Source organism: Zingiber officinale, chromosome 11B (assembly GCF_018446385.1).
Source record: "Zingiber officinale cultivar Zhangliang chromosome 11B, Zo_v1.1, whole genome shotgun sequence".
Classification (NCBI taxonomy): domain Eukaryota; kingdom Viridiplantae; phylum Streptophyta; class Magnoliopsida; order Zingiberales; family Zingiberaceae; genus Zingiber; species Zingiber officinale.
The window spans coordinates 21,160,932-21,186,529 of NC_056007.1; the positions used below are offsets into that span (position 1 = coordinate 21,160,932).

The window sequence follows — 25,598 nt, forward strand, 5'->3', positions numbered from 1 at the left end:
AACGAGGGCTTAGAGGCTTGATCAACGATAAAGGCTCGAAGTACTAAGGGAATGCATGACAATAGAAGCTAGAAGGCCTGATCGACACCGAAGGCGTACAACTCTGGCGGATCCACACAGGCAGTAGAGGTTCTAACACCATATCGAGGGTGGAGATTGCTAGCAACACTGATCAAAGGCCGACTCAGCATTGAGAGTGTCGGCTGGTTAGAACAAGGGTGTTGGCTGGCAGACGAAGGTGTGACGGGCTAAGGTAGTAACTGCTAGAGGCAGTGGTGCCCACTGGAGGTGGCGATGCTCGCTAGGGGCAACGGGGAGGCCCTCATGAGAGGTGGCGGCTAGAGACAAGCGTGGAGGCGGTGATGGTGGTCTGAGGCGGCAATGCGGGCTATTGATCTCATGCGAGGTGGAGGCGTGCGAGAGGGAGAGGGAAGAGGGGGCTACTGGCGTCGTGTGGAGTCCGTCAGCATGATCTCAACTAGTGATGAAGGCAGCGAGGTGGCTCGCTAGGAGTGGCGCCGGGGGGCAATAAAGGCAATGAGGTGGCTCGCTAGGAGTGGCGTCAGTGGTCGGAGTCTGCTCGCTGGAGGTTGTGGAGCGGATAATGACATGGGAAGGCGAAGGTGTGGTCGGCGACGTGCCTAACCAACGATGATGGTAAAAGAGATAAAAGAGAATCACCGAGATTGACCGGATCAAATCAACAAATTAAATCAAAATAATATTAGGATTATTCTAATAATTCTGTTATAATTATTAGAATAATTCTCGGAATTATTCTATAATTTAATAATTAGTTAATTGACCGAGCACCTTTTTAACCATTATATATTGTACTATGTTTAAGGCAATCATCAATAGAAAATAATAAGTTCTATTATTGTTCTCGTATTCTTTTCTTCTTCCAATTCTTATTCTTTCATGGTATCAGAGTCATCTCTCTTTTTTTATTTCTTCCCTCGACTTTTTGAGGCGGAGATCTAATAAAAGACAAGCTCTTGATTTAAACGTCTTCTCTCTTGCTATATATGTGCACCTTAAGCTTGCACTACAGTCGTTTCTTGTTATATAAGGCAGTTTTTTTTATCTCTTGTTTCGTGCTTTTTTTTTTTTTTTTTTTTTTTTCAAATTTGCTCTTTCATGCTTTTCGAAATTACTCTAATGTTTAATTAGCCTTTCTTCCTCTCTCATACTTTTCCTTTTATCCCATACTATTCGAAATTTCCTTTTCTTTTGTCGCGCAACGAGAAGCCTGCCTTATATTTTGCCTCTTGTCTTTGATTGTCTGCCATTATTTTTATAATGTCAGAACTTTCTTCTCCATCATCAACCACAGAAACAAATTTTACGACACAACTCTCTTCCTTACCTCTAAATGGCATGTCTTATTTACCCATCAAACTCAACAATGATAATTATATGCTTTGGAAGATGTAATTTATTTCGCTACTTCGTGTTCATGATTTACTCGGAATTGTTGATGGTACCTCTCTTAAACCACAAGAAGATGATTCAAACTTCATTATATGGAGTAAGAAGGATCAACTAATTATGACATGACTGATTTCAACGATTAGTGAGCCTATACTTCCTACAATTATAGGGCTTGCTAGTTCTCATCAAATATGGGAAGCTCTTGCTCGAACATTTACTTCACACTCTTAAGCACGTGTTCTTCAACTTCGCATGCAGTTACAATCGGTGCAACGAGGAGACAAATCTATGCGTAATACACTTCATTTCCTTCCATCACTAAAAATTTACTCTCAGTCCGTCAATTTGCTCTTGATAATAATGTATTTTTTGAATTTCACCCTCATTATTGTCTTGTGAAGGATCCCACAACCAGAACCACCTTGCTCAGGGGAGAAATTAGAGATGGTCTTTACTACCTTCAACCTACATCCGCCAAAGCTCTAATTGGAGAACGCACAGATAAAACCTCTTAGCATGCACGGCTTGGTCATCCATTTCTACGTCTTGTTCAAGGAATCATTAATCGGTTTGACTTACCGACATCTCTATCATCCTCATCTCATTCTTGTGAAGCATGTTTGGAAGCAAAAAGTCATAAATTGCCCTTTGTTTCTTCTTCTCATATGCCCAGTTTTCCTTTAGAAATAATTCACTCTGATGTTTGGGGTCATGCTCCTGTTTTATCAAATCAAGGTTTCCTTTATAATGTGGTTTTTATTGATGACTTTAGCAAATTTACTTGGGTATTTCTCATGAAACGAAAGTATGATCTTTTCGATATCTTTTGTCAATTTCAAAGACACGTAGAATGTTTCTTTGACCGCAAAATACTCTCTCTTCACTCTGATTGGGGTGGAGAATATCAAGCACTTCATCGTCATCTAGGCTCTTTGGGCATTCTCCATTGAGTCTCATGTCCTCATACTCCCGAACAAAATGACTTTGCAGAAAGGAAACATCGTCATATAATCGAAACTGCCTTAGCTCTTCTCAATCATGCATCAGTTCCACTTAAATTTTGGGATGACGTAGTTTAAATTACAGTTTATCTTATTAATCGTTTACGTACTCCATTACTTCACCATAAAAGTGTTGGGATCTCTTCGTACTCGGCTAGAGAGGGGGGGTGTGAATAGCCGCCCCAAATCGCTCGTTTCTTCCTACAATTCGTTAGCGCAGCGGAAAAATAAACTAGAAACGAAAGGAAGAATACAAACCTCAAACAAACCGATGTAACGAGGTTCGGAGATTAGGGCTCCTACTCCTCGGCGTGTCCGTAAGGTGGACGAGTCCAGTCAATCCGTCGGTGGATGAGTCCCCGGAGAACCGGCTAATACAAACTCCTTATGGGTGGAGAAACCTCGCCACAACACACTCTTGCAATAGCAAGTAAGGAGAGTACAGAAATACAAAGAAAGACAGCAAGAAATACAACAGTAAGAAAACTCTTGCTTGCCTTCTCTTCGACTGGAAGAAGCAGCAGCTCCAAGCGCCTACAACAGCAGGTGACCCAGCCAAAAGGAAGCTCACGCAAAGCTTCAACGCTTCAAGAACTCAGCAGAGCTCAGCAGCAGAAAGAAGAGGAAGAAGGAGAGAGACGCACAGCAGATGCCCTCGATCCTTTATACCTGCGAAGAAGAAACAGTGAAGAAACTAGCCGTTGCGTCGCAACGGCTAGAACCCTGATCGGTCCGTGGAAGAGGTGGATCGGTTCACAGACCGATCCCCTTCTTTCCCTTCTCGCGATGCTCGTCTCTGATCGGTCCACAGACCGATCAGGACATGGCCTGATCGGTCTGTGGACCGATCAGCCTGCCTTTCTTTTCGCCTCTGTTCGCTTGCTGATCGGTCACCAGACCGATCAGTAACCGAACAGAGAGCTTCTGTTCGGTATCTGATCGGTCACCAGACCGATCAGAGAAAACAAGGTATCACTGGATCGGTCTGGTGACCGATCCAGAGCTTGGTTTTTGCCCAAACCAAGTCCCAAGACTTCCAAACCAATATCCGGTCAACCTTGACCTATTGGTACTTCATCCCTAGCATCTGGTCACTCCCTTGACCTGCTAGAACTCCCTGCCAAGTGTCCGGTCAATCCCTTTGACCTACTTGGACTTTCCTCAACACCAGATGTCCGATCATCCCTGATCCATCTGGATTTTCCCTTGCCTGGATTCACTCACCAGGACTTTCCACACTGCCTAACATCCCAGTTAGGACTTTCTCATTGCCCGGCTTCACTCACCAGGACTTTTCCCGTGCCAAGTCTCCATACTTGGACTTTTCCAATGCCAAGCTCCCTGCTTGGACTTTTCGCGTGCCAAGCTCCCTGCTTGGACTTTTCCAGTGCCAAGTCTCCATACTTGGACTTTTCCAATGCCAAGCTCCCTGCTTGGACTTTTCGCGTGCCAAGCTCCCTGCTTGGACTTTTCCCGAATCAGGTCAACCAGGTCAACCTTGACCTAAGGTTGCACCTACAATCTCCCGAACACCTATTCTTGTCAAACATCAAGAATACAACTCTCTTCTCGTCAAACATCGTCAAACATCAAAACACAACTCGAGTCAGGTCAACCAAGTCAACCTTGACCTAAGGTTGCACCACAAAAAGTCCCATAGACAAACTCCATAATCAGTCTCCTAACTATACCTTTTTACGTATCTTCGGTTGTGCATGTTATCCATGGCTATGACCCTACTCTAAGCATAAACTAAATCCCCGTTCCCAACAATGTGTTTTCCTTGGTTATAGTAATTTACACCATGGGTACCGTTGTCTACATATACCGACAGGACGCATATATATTTCTCGACATGTTATTTTTGATAAATCTCTATTTCCTTTTGCAGCCTCCACAACAACTTCATCTTCAAACGGTGGTACCTTCTTGACACCACCTAATATACCATCTGAATTACCACAGGTTGCTTATCCAATTAAACCCATGGGAGGTGCAAGAGGAAATGACATCCAAGGTACTGCTTCAGAACTTTCCATAAATTCTCCTAGGTCATCAGAATCAACCCAAATGGCTACTCCATTGAGAGCAGTGCATAATGATGAAAGGAACGATGTTATGAAACCTATTCTATGTGCAACCTTGGAAACATCGCCGATCGAAGATAATATGCTCTCTAGTTCTGGATCCTCAGATAATACAAATCCATCATCTAAAACATCATGTCAGCCTACTTCCTCGTCACCATCAACAAGTGATTCAGATGATAATGCTCCTCGTCGCATGCTTCCCTTAAGTGACATCTATGCACGTTTCCCACCAATGACAACTTGACATCCCCTTCCACGAGCTCTAGTCGTTTCTTCAAAATCTATTGAACCAACTTGTTTTACACAGGCGAACAAAGATCCAAATTGGCATAGTGCAATAGCTACAGAATTTGATGCACTTCTCTGCAATGGAACATGGAGCCTAGTTCCGCGCACTCCCTCCATGAATATTGTAGGCTCTAAGTGGGTGTTCCGTCTTAAGCATCGAGCTGATGGTTCTCTTGAACGATACAAAGCTCGACTTGTAGCTAAAGAATTTAGTCAACAACTAGGTATTGATTTCAATGACACCTTTAGCCCAATCATCAAAATTACGTTCGTCAGACTATTATTATCGATAACTGTTAGTTCTAATTGGCTTGTACGATAATTAGACATTTCAAATGCATTTCTTCACGGTCATCTTGAGGAAACTGTATTTATGGAGCAACCACCTGGGTTTATTCATCCACAATTTCCATCTCATGTTTGTCAACTCAAGAAATCCTTATATGGTCTTCGACAAGCTCCTCGTGCATGGTTTCATCGATTATCTAGTTGGTTACAAGCTCAAGGATTTTCTGGATCAAAGATGGACTCATCTCTATTCCACAAATATAATGATGGATATATGATATTTTTTCTTATTTATGTGGATGATATCCTAATAGCCGGCAATGATTACAAGGGTATCACAACTTTATTAAGTCTTCTCAATCAAGAGTTTCCTACTCGAGATTTGGGTATTGCTAATTTTTTTCTCGGTATTGAACTTATTCCACATGAGAAAGGCTATCTTCTCTCTCAAAGCAAATATATTACTGGGCTTCTTCAAAGAGATAAAATGGATGGAGCACGTTCGGTCTCTACATCTATTGCTATAAGCAACTCTACAACTACATCCTCTCCTGTTCTGTCTGATCCACAAATTTATCGAAGCATTGTTGGAGCCTTACAATATGTCACTATCACACGCCCTGATATTACCTTTGTAGTAAATCGTGCTTGTCAATTCATGTATGCTCCAACTGAACAAAATTGGGATAATGTAAAAAGAATACTTCGTTATCTTAAAGGTACTATTTTACATGGTCTTCTTTTATATCGCCAATCGTCTCGGGGTTTACATATCTATAGTGATGCGGATTGGGCAAGTTCTCCTGAAGATAGACGCTCTACGAGTGGATATGCGATATTTATTGGATGAAACCTTATCTCATGGAATTCGAAAAAGCAACCTACTGTCTCTCGTTCAAGCAATGAGGCAGAATATAAAGTTATAGTAAATACAACGTCTGAAATTATTTAGCTTCAATCACTTCTATCTGAACTTCATCTTGCATCAAATATTGCACCCAAAATTTGATGTGATAATATTGGAGCAACATATCTCACAACAAATCCGATCTTTCATGCTCGTACAAAACATGTGGAAATTGATTTTCATTTTGTTCGAGAGCGTGTGGCGACTCAACAATTATTAGTTTCTTATGTTTCTACGGAGGATCAAATTACTGATATCTTTACTAAGTCATTATCTAAACACCGTTTAAACAAGCTGGCAAGCAAACTCAACGTCAGAGATCTCCCGTTGAATTTGTCGGGGGGGGGGGGGGGGGGGGGGAAAAAAAGAATCACCGAGATTGACCAGATCAAATCACCAAATTAAATCAAAATAATATTAGGATTATTCTAATAATTCTGTTATAATTATTAGAATAATTCTTAGAATTATTTTATAATTTATTAATTAGTTAATTAACTGAGCACATTTTTAACCATTATATATTGTACTATGTTTAAGGCAATCATCAATAGAAAATAATAAGTTCTATTATTGTTCTCGTATTCTTTTCTTCTTCCTATTCTTCTTCTTTCAGATGGCTGGCTGCGACGATGGAGAAGAGGTGGAGGAGGCATGCGAAAAAAGGGGGAACAGCAGCGATGGCGACAATGTTGGGGATGAGAGGTCGGAGCTGTCCGGCGACCAGTGGGGCGGAGTAGCATGCGTTAGGGGAAAAAGCTCCCTAGTGGCAGAGAACAACCCAAAGAAGCCCCCCTCATTAGAGAAAGAGGAAGGAGGGGTTGGCGGTGTGGGGCAGCTCCCGGAGGGCGGTTGCCTTGTGAGCAGCGGAGGTGTCAAAGGTGGTGTTGGCGTCGTCAGCACAGATAGAGAAGAGGGGAGGAAAGTGATGGGAGAGTACTAGTGGCAATCCACTGATGGCTGAGAAGTCGTTGGTGAGCCGCTACGAACTCTAGAAAAGAGAGTTGGAGGCGGAGGTGCGTGGGTTACCGGCATGGAGAGGGAGGCCATGGCGATAGTGGAGAAAAAAAAAAACCAAGAAGACCTCTCTGAACAATGCCTCCTCTCCTCTCTTAAGTCCTAAATTCCTTAAGATGCATCCTATAATCGAACATATAAAGAACTAATTTTATATTAATTCAAAAATGTTTGGCTCATCAGTCGATTTGACCCAAATCGACTAATGGACCATGAATTGAATTTTTCAAACGCATTCGTATTTTAAAAAATTACCGCCCATAATACATTAGGCCAAATTGATGTTCGAGGGTATGAATATAATCAGGAGAACTAGCTAAACATATAAAAATTAGTTTCATGTCAATTTGAGATCATTTGATCCATCAATCAATTTTGCTCAAAACCGACTTTGATACAAAAATAAATCGATTCGATTGATAATCATTATCAGTCGACTGATTTATTTGAAACTTCAACATAGAGAGAAATTGATTTGACTAGTATTAAAAATTAGTTGACTGATTTTTAAATAAAAATCGATTTGACTGATTTTTTTATCAGTCGATTGATTAGGAATAAAACAGAAAATGGATATGAGATTTGGTAATTTTGAAACTAACCTACTTAATTTGATAATTTCAAAAACTTAACTATATGATTTGGTAAAAAACTTATTTAAAATATTCATTTTTATTGAAATTCACATAATCACATTAACTATATGAGTCAGTAAAAAATGGTTTAAAATATTCATTTTAATTGAAATTCACATAATCACATTTGGGTTGGGTGAGAGTTATAATACAAATTAAGAATAGTTCAAACTAATACTCTCATTCTCATAATTATCATGATAAAATATTTAGGAGTACATAATAAGAAGGTTCAAAATAAAGAAATAATAATAGTGGCAAAAGGTGAATATGTTCATCTCTAGTGTCCCCGTCAATCTGTCCCAGGATCAACACGGAGGAGGTAAATCACGAGCGACTACTAACATTTGGTAAATAAAGAAATAACAATGATACAAGGTCTAGAGGAGCAATAAAAATATTGATCTCTTTTAAATATTTTTAAAGATGAATATTTTGGATATTGACTTTTGAATACGAAGATTGATATTCATATAAGAGTGTTACTATCAATAAGTCAAAGTTAATTTTCAATGGGTATAAAATATTTCACTAATTACCTTAATCTCTCCTTACGTGTGTTGTTATTATTGAATGACACCCCAATAATTTATTTTCTTTTTAGATAGTGGAGGATCATTTGAAGGGTCGTCCAAGTGATAATTTTATGATATTAACATACAGTCAAAATAATAATAAACTAATGATTTTTCATTTTTACTATCCATCCTTCCCTCTTGTTCCTGATATAAGTTGTTTTTTTTTTATTTATTGTAGTTATATTTTATGTGGCAAAAAATGAAATTGTCATCTTGATGATCCCTCTTGGACGATTACATACTTCCTGAAAGAAGGTAAATTACAAAGAACTTTAGCCAACAATAATAGCACATACAGAATGAGACAATAACAGTGGGATATTTTGTACCCACTAAGAATCGATCTCAAATTTATCTATGGTAACATTTTTGCATGAACCATTTGCATCATCAGCCCGTGGGGGCTTACTGTAGTTTTATTTTCGAATCAATTGATGCACATAACAGGTTTACATAATTGAGTAAGTATCAACTCTTGATAAAATCCGAAGAATTGTCTTATTATGTGATGACTAATTTTGATTTCATAATTTACTCCTTCCTCCATAGTGTAAAATAATCATGAGATGGTCAGCAGGATGATAAATTTTACCTTTTACACGTAATCAAGTGACCCAATACAGAAGCTAATTCAGAGTCAGCAAACGATATGAGAGCAACACTTAGTTTTATAGCATATGAACTTTTACAAAGCTTATCTGATCTGAAAAACTTTCTCCTTTTTTTTTCTCGTTCAACAATCGATTGTGATTGTTTTAGAGACATTTAAGCTTAATAAAAAAAACTTTCTCCTGCTTTTAGTTCAGGATGAATGTTCATGAACTAAATTTATAAACTATATTCATAAATAAATCTCTTATGTAATAAATAGATTTAAAAAACTCTTAAAATGAATAAAAAAGATTATAATATCATATTTACTAAGCAATTAAATAAATTTAGAAATATAAAAATTTCAAATAATCAAATAAAAATTGAAAGCTCAATATAATGAAGCGAACTAAATTTAAACTGATAAAGAAAAAAAAATCAAAGCAATCATTTCAATAGTTTAATTTTCTTTTACACTCGATTTTAATTAGCTCAATTATTTTATCAAATAAACTTGACTCCACTCTACTAGTTTACAACTCCATAGTTAGCTGCTTTTGCATCATTCTAAATAAATTTTCTTACCGTAAGTTGGCAGAAGATACTTTGGTGATACAAGCAGACCCTCCTAGAGGTCATCAATGTCAAAACTCACCATTGTAGAAGGTTACCATCTTCGAGAGAAGGTTTCATGGGGAAAAGCTGTTTTTTTTAACAAGTGAAAGTCAATTTGAAAAGGAAAAAAAAGAAAAGAAAAGAAAGTTGCACATCTGCTTTTCATGAGAATGTGCCACTCATCAAAGGCATTCATTCATCTGTCTACAAGCCACCATTGATCGAATTTACCATGGCAACTAACAATCTACCTCTTGTTTTCTTTTTCTCCTACAACAATGACGGATTTTACATCTATATAAATATTACCCCAAGCGCAAAACAAGGAAACACAGGTCAATATGTTTCCGATGAATGTCCATTCAAGCACTTCCGATAGAAGAGCCATTGTCCATTGATCTCAAATCCAACTCCTCGTCCGAGTCAATTACTTCTTCATAGTCGTAATACGGTTTTACCTGTATGGCATCCTTATGTGAGCTACCGTGAAACAGTTAGAGCATAAAAAGGGGTTGAAAATGATTGATTGACAATTTATCCCAACAATTGTAAGCAAAACTACATAGATTTATATCCTAACACAACTACCAGCATAATCCCTAGGGAACAATTTTGAAACATAATGCTTTGTTCCACAATGTACATAAAGTCATGTAGAAGGGTAGACTGAACATGAGGATCAGACATTAATATTAAAGTAATGCTTCTCAAATGGAAATAATCAATATTAAGAAGAATGAAGCAATGCAACTGAGAAAAAAAATTGCATCTATAGTTCCTCCATAATCACATGAGAAACAAGATATTCTTATTACCTGAGGCCTTGGTTTTACAGCTTCAAAGGTATGAAAAACAGGTGAAGCAAAATGAGGTGGCTGCAACACAATATATGCCCCCCGATTGTTGAATCGCTTATCAGTGGCCTGCATAATATTAGGTAGAAGGGAAGATTTTAGAAAAAATATGAACACGAGTGACGATTTTTAAATAATTGGAAGCCACCATTGAGCTTAGCATCTACTTGCAAGCATGCATGTCAAGGGAAAAAAAGCTTACAGCTTGCATCAGACCATCCCTACCCAACAGGGGAAATAAAATTTAAGCAAGCGTGCCAAAAATATATATAGCAATAAACTGTGTTCATAACTTCTTCCTTAGTATATTTAACTAGACATATTTTGCATGCAGAGCTTTGTGGGACAATTTTATCTTCAACAAAAAATATTCAATGTTTCATATGTCATAAATTGAGGAACAACCTGTCCCAATTTTTCTGTGAGCCATCTCAAACTTAATGAATTCAATATGATCCTCAAAGAAACTAATTTGAGGAGGTATTAAGGAAAAGGTAGGTAATAATTTGCTAACACAAAGCTCCAGTTTTACAACAAAGATCTTTTACATATTATAACTCTTCGTCTGTGAAAAAAAAAAAAACAGTATTTAAAGAACCTGAAATTGGGGATAGTCCGGAGCACTAAAGAGAGTAATCAGCTGCCCAGATTCTACTTGATGATCTATTGTATAGCCTGCATCCATCCCAGAAAGATCATCCCGTTTAACCCTGGCATCAGGGCCTTCGTGTGACCTGATAATCAACTATAGTTGAAATAGGGAAAGAACTTCAGAAAATTCATGTTATCTCCATACATCTTGATATTTAAGATAAGTGGACAATGCAATTCAAAAGGTAACTTGCAACTCCTCAAATACACCAAACAAGCTATTCACTGAACAGATAAATACTTGGATCCATAATATCCTAAAGAAGCTCTAACCAGATATATAAAAAAAAAATTGCAGAGACCCAAAGAATATCCACCCATGCAGAATATGAGACACCCTGTTCTAATTAGCTCAGTGTGTATCACATGGGATGCTTCAAAGGACTAACTCATTGCAGAACCAGGCAACCAGGAATAATAATATTACTCTGAGTCAACCATGTGCCTATGTTATACTTTTCCAGAATCCAGGTTCCCTCAACTGAAGAAGATATCTGTTATTTTAAGTTATATATATAATATATTACAACCTATTACACCTATTACATATCCCAGTTCCAATATTCTTTGACTAAAAATTTCCTATATACCTATGTGTTTCAGGTACAATAATCAAGTGCTAAATAAATCTCATTATGCCATTCATTCTGACTTTAAGAAACAGCTGGGTAACATTGTAGTCCAGAGGATTATGCTAGGACAGGAGGATTAAAATAAAAAATTGATGAACCAGGTAACACAAACCTAGGGTGGCCTAGCCCCACAGAAGTTTTCAATCGACCTCTAGGGTAAATTGGGAAGCGCTCGTGGTAGGCGGCCGAGCAGCTCGCAACTCGCAACTGGCGAGCAATCGATTGGCTCTCTGTTAGAGGAACCCAAAAGGTGAATTCAGGCACAATAATAATGACGAACGAGTGATAAGATAATGAACGAGCGCAGCGACATGGAAAGATTCACGACCTGTCGCTCGTACCTAATTCACGACTACGGTATTATAAACTCGAAACCTCTCCCTACGGTCGAGCCTGGAGCCCCTCTCCAATGTCATAAGTAATAGTAATGAACGAACATGTTTCAAAAACAAATTCCCATTTTGATTCTTTTAACACTGGAACCCAAACTAATTCTCTTCTAGATTCTAGGCCTTTTCGAACAAAAAACAAATCTGAGCTTGAGTTACAATTGAAGGAGTCAATTGAGGAGTATCTCTATTTTGTTTTTCTAGGACGAGTAAGGCTCAGAAGCTCAGCATCCTATGGTTGCGTGCCCCATTCAAATGCACCATAGCCGGGGATCAAACCGCGGGTGCCTGAGTGACAACTTGGTGCCCTTCCGTTGCACCGTAGGACAAGAGGATTAAAGAACAATGCAGTATTGTCTTCCTGACTCTGTTGTGATATTTTGAAAAAAATAAAGCAACTAGATTTGATAACTAATGAGGAATGAATTATGACATGGAAAATAATCAATGAAAGAAACGGATAAAGAAATAACTAAAATGCATGATAACATAAATAACAAACCTTGAACTGATTTTTCTTAAGGAACTCTTCAGTGCAATCAGGGCCCCACATCAAACCAATGCCCCTTTCCTTGTTCGGAGAGAGTCCCAAGGCTAATGACGGATCAGACCACAGTACATCACCAGGAATCAGATTCAATCCTTCCCATGGAGGATCAAGCACAGTTCGTCTTGCTTTTGATAGTTCTTCCATGGAACCCAACTTTAAAGAGGTTTCAACATTAGTAACTATCCTACGACCTTTTTTACCTTTTGATCTCTTTGATGGAGTAACATTTATGCTGCGAAAAAGTCCTCCATGAGCTGTATATACAGAATCTGCTATAACAGAGGCTAAGGGAAGATCTTCAAAACATCTTAAGCATTTCCTATAAACTTGTTTGCCTTGGTCTCCATATTTAGACAAAACTTCATTCTCAAAACCATACACTGAGGTGCAATATTTTGATTCATGATTGCCACGGAGAAGAAACACTCGATGTGGTAGAAAAACCTATAAACCAATAATTAAATTATTTTGAATCAAAAACTATTTGATGTAAAGTCAAGAATTTGGGCTTTCCAGCAATGTAAGTATTTTATTTATATTCTCAAGTGGTTCGAAGGAATAAATTATCAATGATATTATCTGATTTTCTCCTTAAAATATTGAATTAGCAGAGTCAATTTGTACCAGAACTTTCACATATATGATTGAACTTCTATAATTCTGCTTGCAGGTTCTTAAAAAAAAAGCATTGATAAATAACAAACTGGTACAATGAGTCCAAGTTTGTTAGGCATTGTTGAGTGTGGCCCAATGGAAATCATTTAGTTATTTTCATCCTCAGGATTCAATCCATTTAGTAATATCTTCAGGTACAGTTCAATCAATTTTACAATAGTCTTACTTATTTTCCCTTATTTTTAATTGCATGTGTTGTTATCCTTTAGCAGATGTCTTTAATTTTTTACACTGATAATAACAAATTAAAGTAAATATTGGCAAAAGCAATTACAAAGATTATCATTCTTGATTTTGCAAATATTTGCTAGCCTATTTCGTGAATTTTTCTTTTATATAATCCCACTTGTCAATATATTCTTCTTTCAATATTTAGTTTTGTTATAGGTGTATATCCCTTCATTACCTCTTTAAGATTTCTGTTGTATATCCCTATATTTATTAGTTAGTTCTTTCTTTTAGACCCTAGGTTTAAGAGATTTGATAAGCTATTTATAATTATTGATGTATTTCTTCCAATATTAGACCATTAAGGAATTTGATAATTGTTGATCTCTATATATTGTAATTCTCTTAGTGAAAATGAGACGAAATTCTCATTTATTTCTTTATCATGGTATCAGAGTCAAAACTCTAAGATCATTTCATCTTGTGTCTAGTTCCTTGTTTAACTCCAAGATAGTGCTTTGTTCTTTTTCATGTTCTTCTAGTCTATTTTGTTAGACCTGATCTCTTAGTACTTGTTTCTGATTAAATCATGTCTTTGGAATGATTTGAACATTTTCTTGTTCGATTAATGGCAAGAACTATTCTACCTATACATTCCAATTCAGATCTTTGTCAAGGGAAAGGAATTATGGGATCATATTGATAAGAAGAATCCTGCACCTAACGGCAAGAAGGAGAAATATGCAAAATGAGAGGTGAAGGATGCTTTGGATCCTTGAAAGTGTGGAACTCTCCATAATCCAAGAGTTATTCTTCCTTTGAAAATCTTGGGCTGAGTACACCGATATTATGTATGCAAGTGTACCTCCTGAAGGATTCATTGTTATCCAAAGTGTGCATGAGACTAGCAAACATGACTAGTTTTTAATGAAGTTAAAGGGGGAGTTTGAAGCAATCAAAACAGAGAACCAGTTCCTGTATTGGATATTTGTGTAGGAGAGCTTCTTAAGGAAGAACAACTCAATACTCAGGTTGTCTTGGAGCAAAGGCTTGATATTCTACTTCAATTCTTGTTGCCTACACAACTCACGGGAGGTTTTAGTTGAAACAAAGATATGATTAATGTCCAGTGCTATAGTTGCAAAAGATTCAGGCACATTGCCACTAATTGTACTAAAATTTTTTGCAAGTATTATAAGAAACCAGGGCATATCACAAAAGATTGTTCCACTCGACTTCTAAAATCTAAAACTGCCTGTAACAATGTCTTGGTTGGTTCCTTAAATGCCCTAGTCCTCGTCAGTCTTTTATTACTCCTGAAATGGTCCAACAAATGATAGTTTTTACCCTTTCTGCTTTAGACCTTTTTGATAATAAAAATTATAATTCCAAGCCTTGGTACTAACTACCTATGTAATCCTAAGCCTTGGTATCTTGATTCTAGTGCTTCCAAGCACATGACTGTCTTACCTTTAAATAATGTTAAAAACAATATAAAGGAGATTTATATTAATATTGTCGATGATAATTCCTTACCTATCATAGTTGTCGGTGATATTTCAACCTCTTTAAATGTTTTTTTGTATCTCCTAAGTTGTCCACTTATCTTATATCTATCGGTCAATTAGTTGACAATAATTGTAATATTTAATTTTCAAATTCTGGAGGAACGTGCCTGAGAAGATGATCACGAAGGGACTTAAAGTGGGGGACGTCTCTTTCCTTTGTTTCTATCTCCCTCTCTGGTGTCAAATTATGTTGATTGTAATGTTGTTCAATGTGATAATCAAGTGTGGCATAGACGTTTAGGACACCCTAATTCTTATGTTTTACTTGGAAATAAATATTTGACTTTTTCTAATAATGATATTGTTAATTGTGCATCTTGCAAACTTGGTAAAAGCAAAACATTTCCTTTTCCATTGCATAAAAATCACACCACCAAACCTTTTGAACTCGTACATACTGATGTATGTGTAATCTCTCATGAACATCACAAATACTTTATTACATTTATCAATGATTTCACTTGCTTTACTCGGGTATATTTTTCTTCGCTCTAAAAGGGAGGTTTTCTCTATGTTTAAAGTCTTTCATGCTTTAGTCGAAACACAATTTTATGCTAAAATCAAAATCTTGCAATCAGATTTAGGTGGTGAATATATGTCAAATGAATTTCAATTTTTTTTTCAAAGTCAAGGGATCATATCACAATGTTTTTGTCCTTTCGCTCCACAACAAAACGGTATGGCAGAAAGAAAATAATCGTCATCTTCTTGATATTGTTCGCACTCTTCTAATTGAGCTTTGTGTTCCTTCTCATTTTTAGTGTGAAGCTTTGTATACGGCTGTTTATTTGATTAACAGATTACTATCTCCCAACTTGAACAATGATTCTCCCTACTTTCATTTGCTTGGGCGTGCACAAAATTATTCCAATATTAATATTTTCGGAAGTGTTTGCTTTGTTAACCTTCCTGCACATGAAAGAAAATTTGTCACGTGTGCTTTCTTAGGATATGCTAGAATCCAAAAAGGATTTCTTTGAGTCTCTAGGAATGTTATTTTTTTTAAAAAAAATCAGCCCTTCTTTAGCACACAAGAGACCTTAAAATTCCTTTCTCTATCTGCTTTACCATATTTTCCCGAGTCACCAATACCAATCCCAAAATTTAAACCTGGTTATGTTTATCATAACACACTCCTCCTGCATGCGATCCTCTTACACGTCCTACTGAGGTTTCTCCACATCTTCCTGTGGTTTCCAATCAATATCCACCTCCTCTTTGAAGAAGCTCTAGCTCTCAAAAACCTCCTAAGAGATATGATTTTTCAACCCCTGTGGCTATGTCTACTACTTTATCTTCTATTTCCATTCCCACTTGTCATAAACATGCTATGGAACATGAGTGTGGAAGTAGAACCTAGCACTTGAGGAAAACCATATTTGAGACATTGTTCCTTACATCTAAATGTTAAGCTCATTGGTAGTAAGTGGGTCTCTTGAAACTCAAGTCTGATGGGTCTTTAGAGATACAAAGTTTGATTAGTTGCTCTTGGAAATAAACAAGAATATAGCCTCGACTATGAATAAACATTTGCACCAGTTGCTAAGATGACCACAATGAGAGCCATTCTTGCTATTGCATCTTCTAAATCTTGGCCTTTAATAAACATTTGCACCAGTTGCTAAGATGACCACAATGAGAGCCATTCTTGCTATTGCATCTTCTAAATCTTGGCCTTTACATCATATGGATGTAAAAAATGTCTTCTTGAATGGGGATCTTACAGAAGAGGTTTACATGAAACTTCCACCTAGTATGTCAATGATAGTTTGCAAGCTAAGACGCTCTTTGTATGAGTTGAAGCATGCACCTAGAGCTTGGTTTGAGATGTTTTGCAACACTCTTCTCACCTTCTCTTTCACACAATATGATTCATCACTTTTCTTTCACAAGACAACCAATATGGTATTTTTTTAGTCTATGTTGATGATATTATCATCACCGATAATGACAATGGGTTGATCACTAAACTTCAAAATATGTTGCATAGTACATTTAAAATGAAAGATCTTGGACATGTCACATATTTTTTTAGGTTGGAAGTTCACTCACAAGATCATGATTTGTTCTTGAATCAATATAAATATAAATACACCAATGGAGGTGAATGTGAAATATCGAAAACATGAAGACAAGCTTTTACCTGATCCTTTTTAATATAGGCAACTTGTTGGTAGTCTTATCTACCTAACAATCACAAGGGCAGACCGATATCTCGTATGTTCTCAATATAGTTAGCAAATTTATGCAATCACCTCGACACCTTCATCTTGCTATAATTCGTCGCATTATTCGATACTTAACTGGGTCATCTACTAGTGGGTTGTTTTTTCTTACAAAATCCGCTCTTCATTTGATTGCGTATAGTGATGTAGATTGGGTTGTTTACCCAAATACTAGGAAGTCTACAATAGGCTGGTGCATTTTCCTTGAGATGGCTTGTTTTCTTGGAAATGTAAGAAGTAGATTGTGTCTTTAAATCTTTTACGGAAGTCGAGTATAGAGCTATGTTTGTGGCTTATTCTATAATTGTATGATTATGTGGTCTTCTTTTTGACTTTGGATTTCCTCCACCTAATCCTATTTCACTTCATGGTGATAATACTAGTGTCAGTCAAATAGCTATAAATCCAGTATATCATGAACGCACAAAGCACATAGAGGTGGACTGTCATTACATTAGGGCGGTCTATGTTCGAGGTGTGATCACTCTTCCTCATCTTTCTACTAATCTTAAAATAGTTGATGTCTTTACGAAAGTTTTGAAAAGGCAACGACAAAAGTTTCTCAGTAGTAAATTGGCGCTGATAGACTTACCGACATCAATTTGAGGGGGAATGTCAATATATTCTTCTTTCCTTATATGTTTTTATTATAATTGTATATCCCTTGATTACCTTTCTAAGATTTTCATTATTGTTGTATATATTCCTTGTAATTATTGTTATATTTCTTCATATATTAGACCCTAGGATTAAGGGATTTAATAAACTATAATTATTGTTGTATTTTTTCCTATATTATACCCTATTATTAAGGGATTTGATAATTCTTAATGACTATAAATTGTAATTCTCTTAGTGAAATGAGATAGAAAATAATTTTGGAAATTCTTGTTTATTTCTTTGTCACCACAATCAATGATTTAGGTGGAGCAAAATTTCTATGTATTCCACTTCATTAAGTCAGATTTGGGTATTTGGCCTTTCTAAAATTAAATTTTTTGGATCAAAGGGTTAGTTTTAGCAAAATCCAACAATAATGCAACAACAACAACGTCAAGAAAGCCTTATCCCATTGGGCGGGAAAAATCCAACAACAATGATTTTGTTGAAATTTCTGTCAATTAATGAGATTGGTCCAACCTGTTGGATCTGGTCAGACAATGGCTCGAACCAATGCAATGTCAAAATGATGATGAAATAATATCCCCTTTGTATTCTTGACCCACCCTTTTGGTTGTCAAAGCATCCCTTTGTGTGGTAGGTAGGTGTACCCTCTTTTGTAGTATTGTTGCTATTTAATATTGTTGGTACTTAATCGTATCAATCGTCAAATCATCTCTATGGATGTTGACACACCTTTTCAAAGTCAACTTATCCGTTCAAAAATGAGAATTAAAGTTGAAACAAAAATAAACCTTCTCTCCTACGGACAATATGCCTCAGCTAAGTGCTTATAGTTGATTGACAATTGTATCCCAAGATATAACAACCTACGACTCAAAATAGAAGCACTTCAAATTTCAAACCCTAGTGAACTTTTGAAACCTTGGAACTCTTTAGAAAGGAGGTTGGGAGAGAAATCAAAAGAAGAACTCTGAACATTATTTGGACAATATAGACAATGCAATTCCCAAATGCCATTTGGAACTATGCAAGCAGTGCCAACTTTCATGAGCAATTAATGTGAGTCCTAAAAATCCCTTCCTTTTAGTCCCACACGAACCAACGTTCGTGTATACTTTAGTTAGCATTCATGTGTTGGCATACATGGACCATGCTCGTGTATGAGATCATGCTCTCGTTCGATCAAGTCAAACCAAACAAATAATATCATAATCTCTTCTATCACTCAAATACTTTTTCGGCATTAATTTTTCATCCACTAGAGAAAAATTATTTTATGATAGTCTACTCTTGAAATAGTGATCTATATCCCTATTCGACAAAGAACTAATTACCAACAATCCCCCCACCACCACATGAATAAAAATTATGAATAATTTTCAGCAGATCACAAATAAGAGTTTCAATAGGTTGACTATTTCATTGAGAAAGATAGCTTGTGGCTTTAACTCTTCCATAGTATAATATGATGAATTTATTTAGCTACCTAATGAGCTATGTCTTGAATTGTACCGTTGGTGCAAACGGAGAAAATGATACTCATATAGTAGCAACCTAAACTTCTACAAGTTCTCTATTGTGTCCATTTTAGCCTTGGCTAATGCTTATAATTCTTAAATACTTATGAGCCCTCATTTTCCACTTATATAAGTGATTTCCTATCAAGAGTATCCTATAATACCCTATTATACCCTTGCAGGTACATTATAGAATTATTAAGAATTTTTTGCCCACCCTTTATCCATTTGCAGACGACACCTTTCTATTAAGTGAATGAGTTGGAGTAATTACTTCTAAATGTCTCGAATCTTGTAGCTTAGTTGACCCTTTCAAATCATCATCTTGAGATGTTCAGTCAATATGATTGGGACTACTACTTGATTCATATGTTGGATTTTCGATTAATTTCTCTATACATGCAATATATTTAATTCCTTGGTAAGGCCTTTTTAGTTAGTAGATCCACGCGATTCTCTATATTCAATAGAAATCTCACCACTAAAGATTTAGTGCTTAAAATGGTATTAAGTCTAGACAATTTTTTGCCCTTCTCATAGCTTCTTGCCCACCCTAATGCATCATAACTAGGAGCATGTATAAATGCAATTATTTTGGCCTAAATTTAATTATCTATATGTTGTCCAAATATCCTTACATTTATTGGCTTAGTAGGAAGGTTTGTGACCTTTCCATGACTTGTATAGAGTTTCATCTCTTTTTTAGTAGCATTTGTGGTTTGCCAGGAGAACAATTTCCCTTATAATTATTAGGCCAACATAACATTTATCATCTCTTGATGTGTGGTTCTCGCATTCCACAACATCGTTGGATTGAGGTGAGTAGGATACATTCAATTGATGAATGTTTCTCTTCTCTTCCTCTATCATTATAGATGATTTTGCTTAGTTAACTTTTCCAATCACATTTGTAGTGTTTTAAACACCTCAAATACCTCGATCTTACTTCTCTGCAAGCCTACATATCTCTTAGAATCATCAATGAACTATCCTTTGTGTGAAAGGACAAAAGTTGTAAAATCCTTGGTAAAGTTCCCTTTGATTGAAGTGTTACTAGCATTTATTGTTTGAGAGACACTCAACCACAAAGCATCCATGGCTTCAAATCGTGCCAAGAAATATCTATGGCCGCCACATCGAAGTGTTGACTAGGGGTAGATTTGTTCTTCGAGAGACACTTGACTCAAGAAGCTTACATCCCTTGGCCTTCTAATTGTGCCAAGCCAAAGTCGTGATTGTATAATTAGAGTGCTTAATGAAGCCAAAGTTGAGGTCATTTGATTAGTGTGCCTTTGTTCTCAAGAACCATTGTTGATTATCATGCCTAATTTGTGAGCAAAGTTGTGCTAGGGAAGCATCTCAGTGTGTGAACTAGGTTCACATTGGTCATTATTCACCATGAGTTATGAGACCAAACTGATTTTGTTTCTTGTTGAGCGTATAACAAGAGTGAGTTTATTACTTGTCAAGTGTTAGAGCCAAGGTTGCATGATTGCCCATTCATCCCGAAGCCAAGAACCTTATTTTGGTTATGGTTGAAACAACGCAAGTAAGAAAACCTTTCGGCCTCGGTATAACAAGTGTGAAATGCTATCCCTTAGTTAATTGCAACATGTGCGATGCAATCATTCTAACTTGTCAAACATCCATTTTGACGTCTAGAAAGGTGGGCCCAAGCGTCTATTTGAAGCCTTATGTTGGCTCTCTTTTTGGTATTTTTACAAGTCGCCATCCTCCACTTTGTGTTCTTTAGTCCCCTCAAAACCTTTGCCATCATGGTGGCACTAAACCCGTTGTATAATTCGACATCTAACCCTTCTTACGTACAAATCTCTATTTTCCATCCAATGAACACTTCCCTAGCTGAGATTCATCTTCGAATGCATTGGGAGGAGCATCTTTCAATGGCCATCCTACGAAGTGCATTTTTTTCAAGTAATACAGCATTCTTTATTGCCACCGTTAGAAGTTGACTATGAAAATTTTCTTCAGTTTCTCTCTAGTAGGAGTGGGGCCTATGGTCACCATATCCACGATATCCTTTTAAAATTGTTGTTGGAATTTCTCTCAATTAATGATGTTTGTGCAACGTATTGGGCCCGATAGTCAGCCCGTTCACGAATCAATTACTCAAGCCAATGACACATCAATATGGTGATACAAATCATATCCCTTAAGGATTCTCAACACACCCCTTCGGTTGTCAAGGTACCTCTTCAAGTGGTATACATAATCCTTCTAGTAGCATAGTCACTGACTTAATAATGTTGTTTATTGAACCATCTCTATGAATGTCGTTACACCCTTTTGGATCAACTAATTCCTTTGGATAAAAGAATTAAGGTTGAGGTGAAGGCAAACCTTCTCTCTTTAGGGTGATATTGCCCGCCCCAGAACTTATGGTTGATTGATAATTGCCTCTAAGATACAATGACATACTACTTAAAATAGGAACACATTGAATTTTGAGTTTTGGCACTTTCAAATTTTTTTTTAACTGGGTATCTAATTTTACACTTTCAAATCTGTTGGACAAAATGTGAAATCACTCACCCCAAACGACCCAATATCACCGCCCTAAGGCATGATATAGGCAGGTAAATTACGAGGGGCATTTTACCCTAGTGGAACACTTTAAATCTTTGGTTGCAAAAGGTGAAACTATCACCTCGGCAACCCCTCCAGGGCTCCCCACTGTTGGGAAGGGAGATAAATCACGGAGGATTTTGCCCAACAACAGCAGTGCATGCAAGGAGGGGTTGAGGCAACGGCGGGGTATTCTGTACCCATTGGGAATCGACCTAGGCCTATTGGCAGCAACACACTTGCATGAACCAACTACGCCAACTCGTGGAGGTAGGAGCACTTTCAAATCTTTGAAACTCTTTATAGGAGAGAGAGAGAGAGAGAGAGAGAGAGAGAGAGAGGGAGAGAGCAATTCAAAAGAAGAACTCACAACTAAGTTGTGAGAATGGAAGGATCTGAGAGAGTAGTGCTGGGGCCTTTATATAGTATTGAAGATGTAGTATAAACAAGTATAAATGGAATATTTCCATTAATGGTAGAGAAGACAAAACTCTTCTCTTCCCTCTTCTCAACCAAGAGGAACCCATCTGAATAGTGTCGGACAATACAATTCTCATGTGTCATTTGGCACCAAACAAGCAAGTATCAATCGGAAACTATCATTCTTTCATGTGCAATTAATGAGCATCTTAGAAATCTTTAGTGTCAAACAAACCAGCATTTGAGGATAATCGAGTTAGCATTCATGTGTCAACGTACATGAACAATGCACATGTACGAACTCAATCCCTCATTTGTTCAAGCCAGACTAAATCAATAATATCATGATTTTCTTTATGAAATTTCTCATTCATCTAATAAATTGATTTACAATAATCTACTCTCGCAATATAGTCCTTCATGTCCATGTCGTTATTCGAACAATTGGTCACAAGAACTAATTTCCAACAAATGGTAACCAACCAATATGAATCAACAAAATTAACCCAAAAAATCAATGGTGATGTAAGGATATTTTGCAGAGTAAAAGGTCCAAAATGTCACAGTTTTATCATAAACTTGTTAATCAGGTAAGAAAACCTAGCTTTGTTATGGGAAAAAAAAGGAAAATACGAGACCTTCCAAGCCAGCAGAAGAACAAAGGTTTCCAGCCCCCACGCGCCCCGATCCACATAATCACCGTTGAAGACGAACAGCCGATCCTCTGCCGGGAACCCAGCGTCCTCCAACAAGAACAAGACATCGTGTAGCTGACCGTGAACATCCCCGACAACGACGACGCTGCTCAGCTCCTCTTTGTCGGCGTGAATTCTCACGCAATTAGGCTCCTTGTGAAGGACATCGGAGGCGGCGAGGAGGAGGCGAGCGAGGACGGGAAAAGGGAGGAGGGTGGGGAGATCGGAAGGCGGGAGGTTGCGCGAGGACCAATCGAGGATGCCCGTCAAGAGCCCCATCCAGTCCATCGACAGGGAGCCATCCGGGGGCCAATAAAGGGGGAGGTGGGGGCAGGGTACTGCCGGATCCTCCATGCAGGAGGCGGTGGAAGCAAAATTCCTCAAACGCCGGGAAGGGATTCAGGGCAGGCGGTGGCGTAGATGAGGAAATCGCCGGCCCTTGCGCCTCCAATGCGGAAGGTACACGAAGCGAAGGGAAAGGCGACGCTCGGTTCACGGTATCCTGAAATAGGATTCAATAGATCCGACGTCTTTATCTCACCGCCTCATGCCAGCTCAGATCCGAGTCATTCGCTGCTTCCAACGGAAAGTCATCAAATTATTATCACATCAGCAGATGGGACACGTAATTATAGATTGCTGGGTGTATCGCCGTGAGCTCGTTTCAATTTATTCTGACATCTGACCGTTCTTCAAATTTTATCTAGTTTTTTAAATTTGAATAATTAAAAATTAATAAAATTTTTTTAATCAAGTTAGATAATATCAAGCATCAAATTTGATCCCATAAATTTTTTTTTTATCAACTATGAGAATAAATCAAAAAGTCGACAATCTAGGAATCTAATATTCCTTAATTATAAATTTCATTTTTTAAAAAAATCTCTATAAATTATGAATAATTAAATATTTTTACTATTATACCATAGCTCTGGAGCCGAGTGATTAGAATTAGATACAATAGTTAAACATTTTAATGAGACATTTCAAATTATTACTCGAACATGTAAAAATTGATCTTCCGTGCATTATAGGAAATTTCTCTTAATGAAATAATAATTCTAAAAACGTTGAGTTGACCGTTTGGATTCATCGTGAAATGACTTTTCACGTGAATTACCTTAAATTTATATTTATTATGCTAATATTAATTGATACGATTATAATGAGTAAATTCAATAGATGACATGACAGTCAACATTAAAATGATATGGTGATTAAACTCAAGATGATATGACGATCAAAATCAAGAAAAGAAAACATTCCCCACTTGGTTTCATTACTCATCTCACACTAAGACTCTCAGGTCTAACCCCATCGAATTATACATCATTCGGGAGACGGTCAACCGACCCTTAAGTCGATCGGACATAAAGGGCCTCATGCTTTACTCTTGAACTGAAAAGATAACATATATGATCATTCAATAGTTGACCGGGTTTAAAGACGGTCAGCTAGAATGTCTTACCTCACAATCGACCAGTTATAGGTATGGTCAGAATAAAGATCAGCCTCCCCGATACTCATAAATCTCTCTATGCATGTTTGGCCAGATAAAAAGGTCGGTCGGGTTTAAGACACTTAGCTTCATATTGACTCTCAAACGGATTTCTAGCACGCACAGTTTATCATATGATTTTTGTTAGGTGCTACTTGGAATACCGCACAGTTTAAAATTTGTTCAAGCACAGAACTTTTCCTAGCAACTCATGTGCTCTTCAGAAGTTAAACTTGGATTGGAAACGAAACTTAATATTTTTACTCCAAGTTCAACCCTTGTGTTCTTCAGAAGTTAAACCATATTACAGAAGTTGATTAAATATTTATTTCAAGAATTGGTTTCCAGGTCGTTGGCGAGGCACTAGGCCGTCTTGGTTATGGGATCATCCACCACTTCTTAGACAAAGCCTTTCAAAGAAATTGAATATTTAAACTTCTCACAGTAATCTTAGGTTTAACTACAGAGACATCAATCAAAGCAAAAGATCGAAACACAAAATCGAAGCACGAAAATAAAAACACGAAATCACTAGCCTCTTGTGTTGGTATTCATGATCCATACAAAGAAAACAAAACTATTTGTGTTGCGGAATAAATAACTAGTTGTACCTTTCTTCGTAGACAAAGACCTCTTAATCTTTTGTCGTATTCATCTCCTCTTCTTGGGTGTCGTGTGGGCGACGATCTACCAAGACAAAAACACTCGAACCCCTTTTGTTTCTAACCGCCTATCACCAAAAGATGTAAAGAAAGGAACGCCTTCTTCTTCTTCTTCTCCTCCAAACCACCGGCCACCAAGATGCTTCGTCTCTTCGTTTTCTTTTCCTCCCAGCTCCGGCCACCAAGAGAAGATGGGACACCAGCCCTAGAGGGAAGAAAAGGGAAGAATAAAAGAAGTGGGGCGCCGACCCTAGAGGAAAGAAAAGAAAAAATGGGCACCGACCTTAAGGTAAAGGAGAGGGTTTTTAGTTGTGGAGAAAAACTTATCACTTCTTAATTGATTTTTTTTTTATGGCACAACCTCCTCTCCTTTTATAACTCTTTGCCCCAGATAAAAAAGGAGAAAAAGTAATAGATTTTTGTTTAGAAAAAATCTCTAG

General features: G+C 37.3%; 1 protein-coding gene across 1 annotated transcript; it reads right to left on the bottom strand.

Annotated features, from left to right (window-relative positions):
• Nucleotides 1-9,581: 9,581 nt before the first annotated feature.
• LOC122033650 (serine/threonine-protein phosphatase 7-like) lies at nucleotides 9,582-23,491 on the bottom strand. Its single transcript, XM_042592731.1, has 5 exons — nucleotides 22,942-23,491; nucleotides 12,473-12,964; nucleotides 10,897-11,043; nucleotides 10,260-10,367; nucleotides 9,582-9,902 (listed from the first exon to the last, which is right to left on the bottom strand). Exons 1-5 carry the CDS (start codon nucleotides 23,350-23,352, stop codon nucleotides 9,807-9,809), a joined length of 1,254 nt encoding a protein of 417 aa, XP_042448665.1. The 5' UTR covers nucleotides 23,353-23,491; the 3' UTR covers nucleotides 9,582-9,806.
• Nucleotides 23,492-25,598: the final 2,107 nt, after the last annotated feature.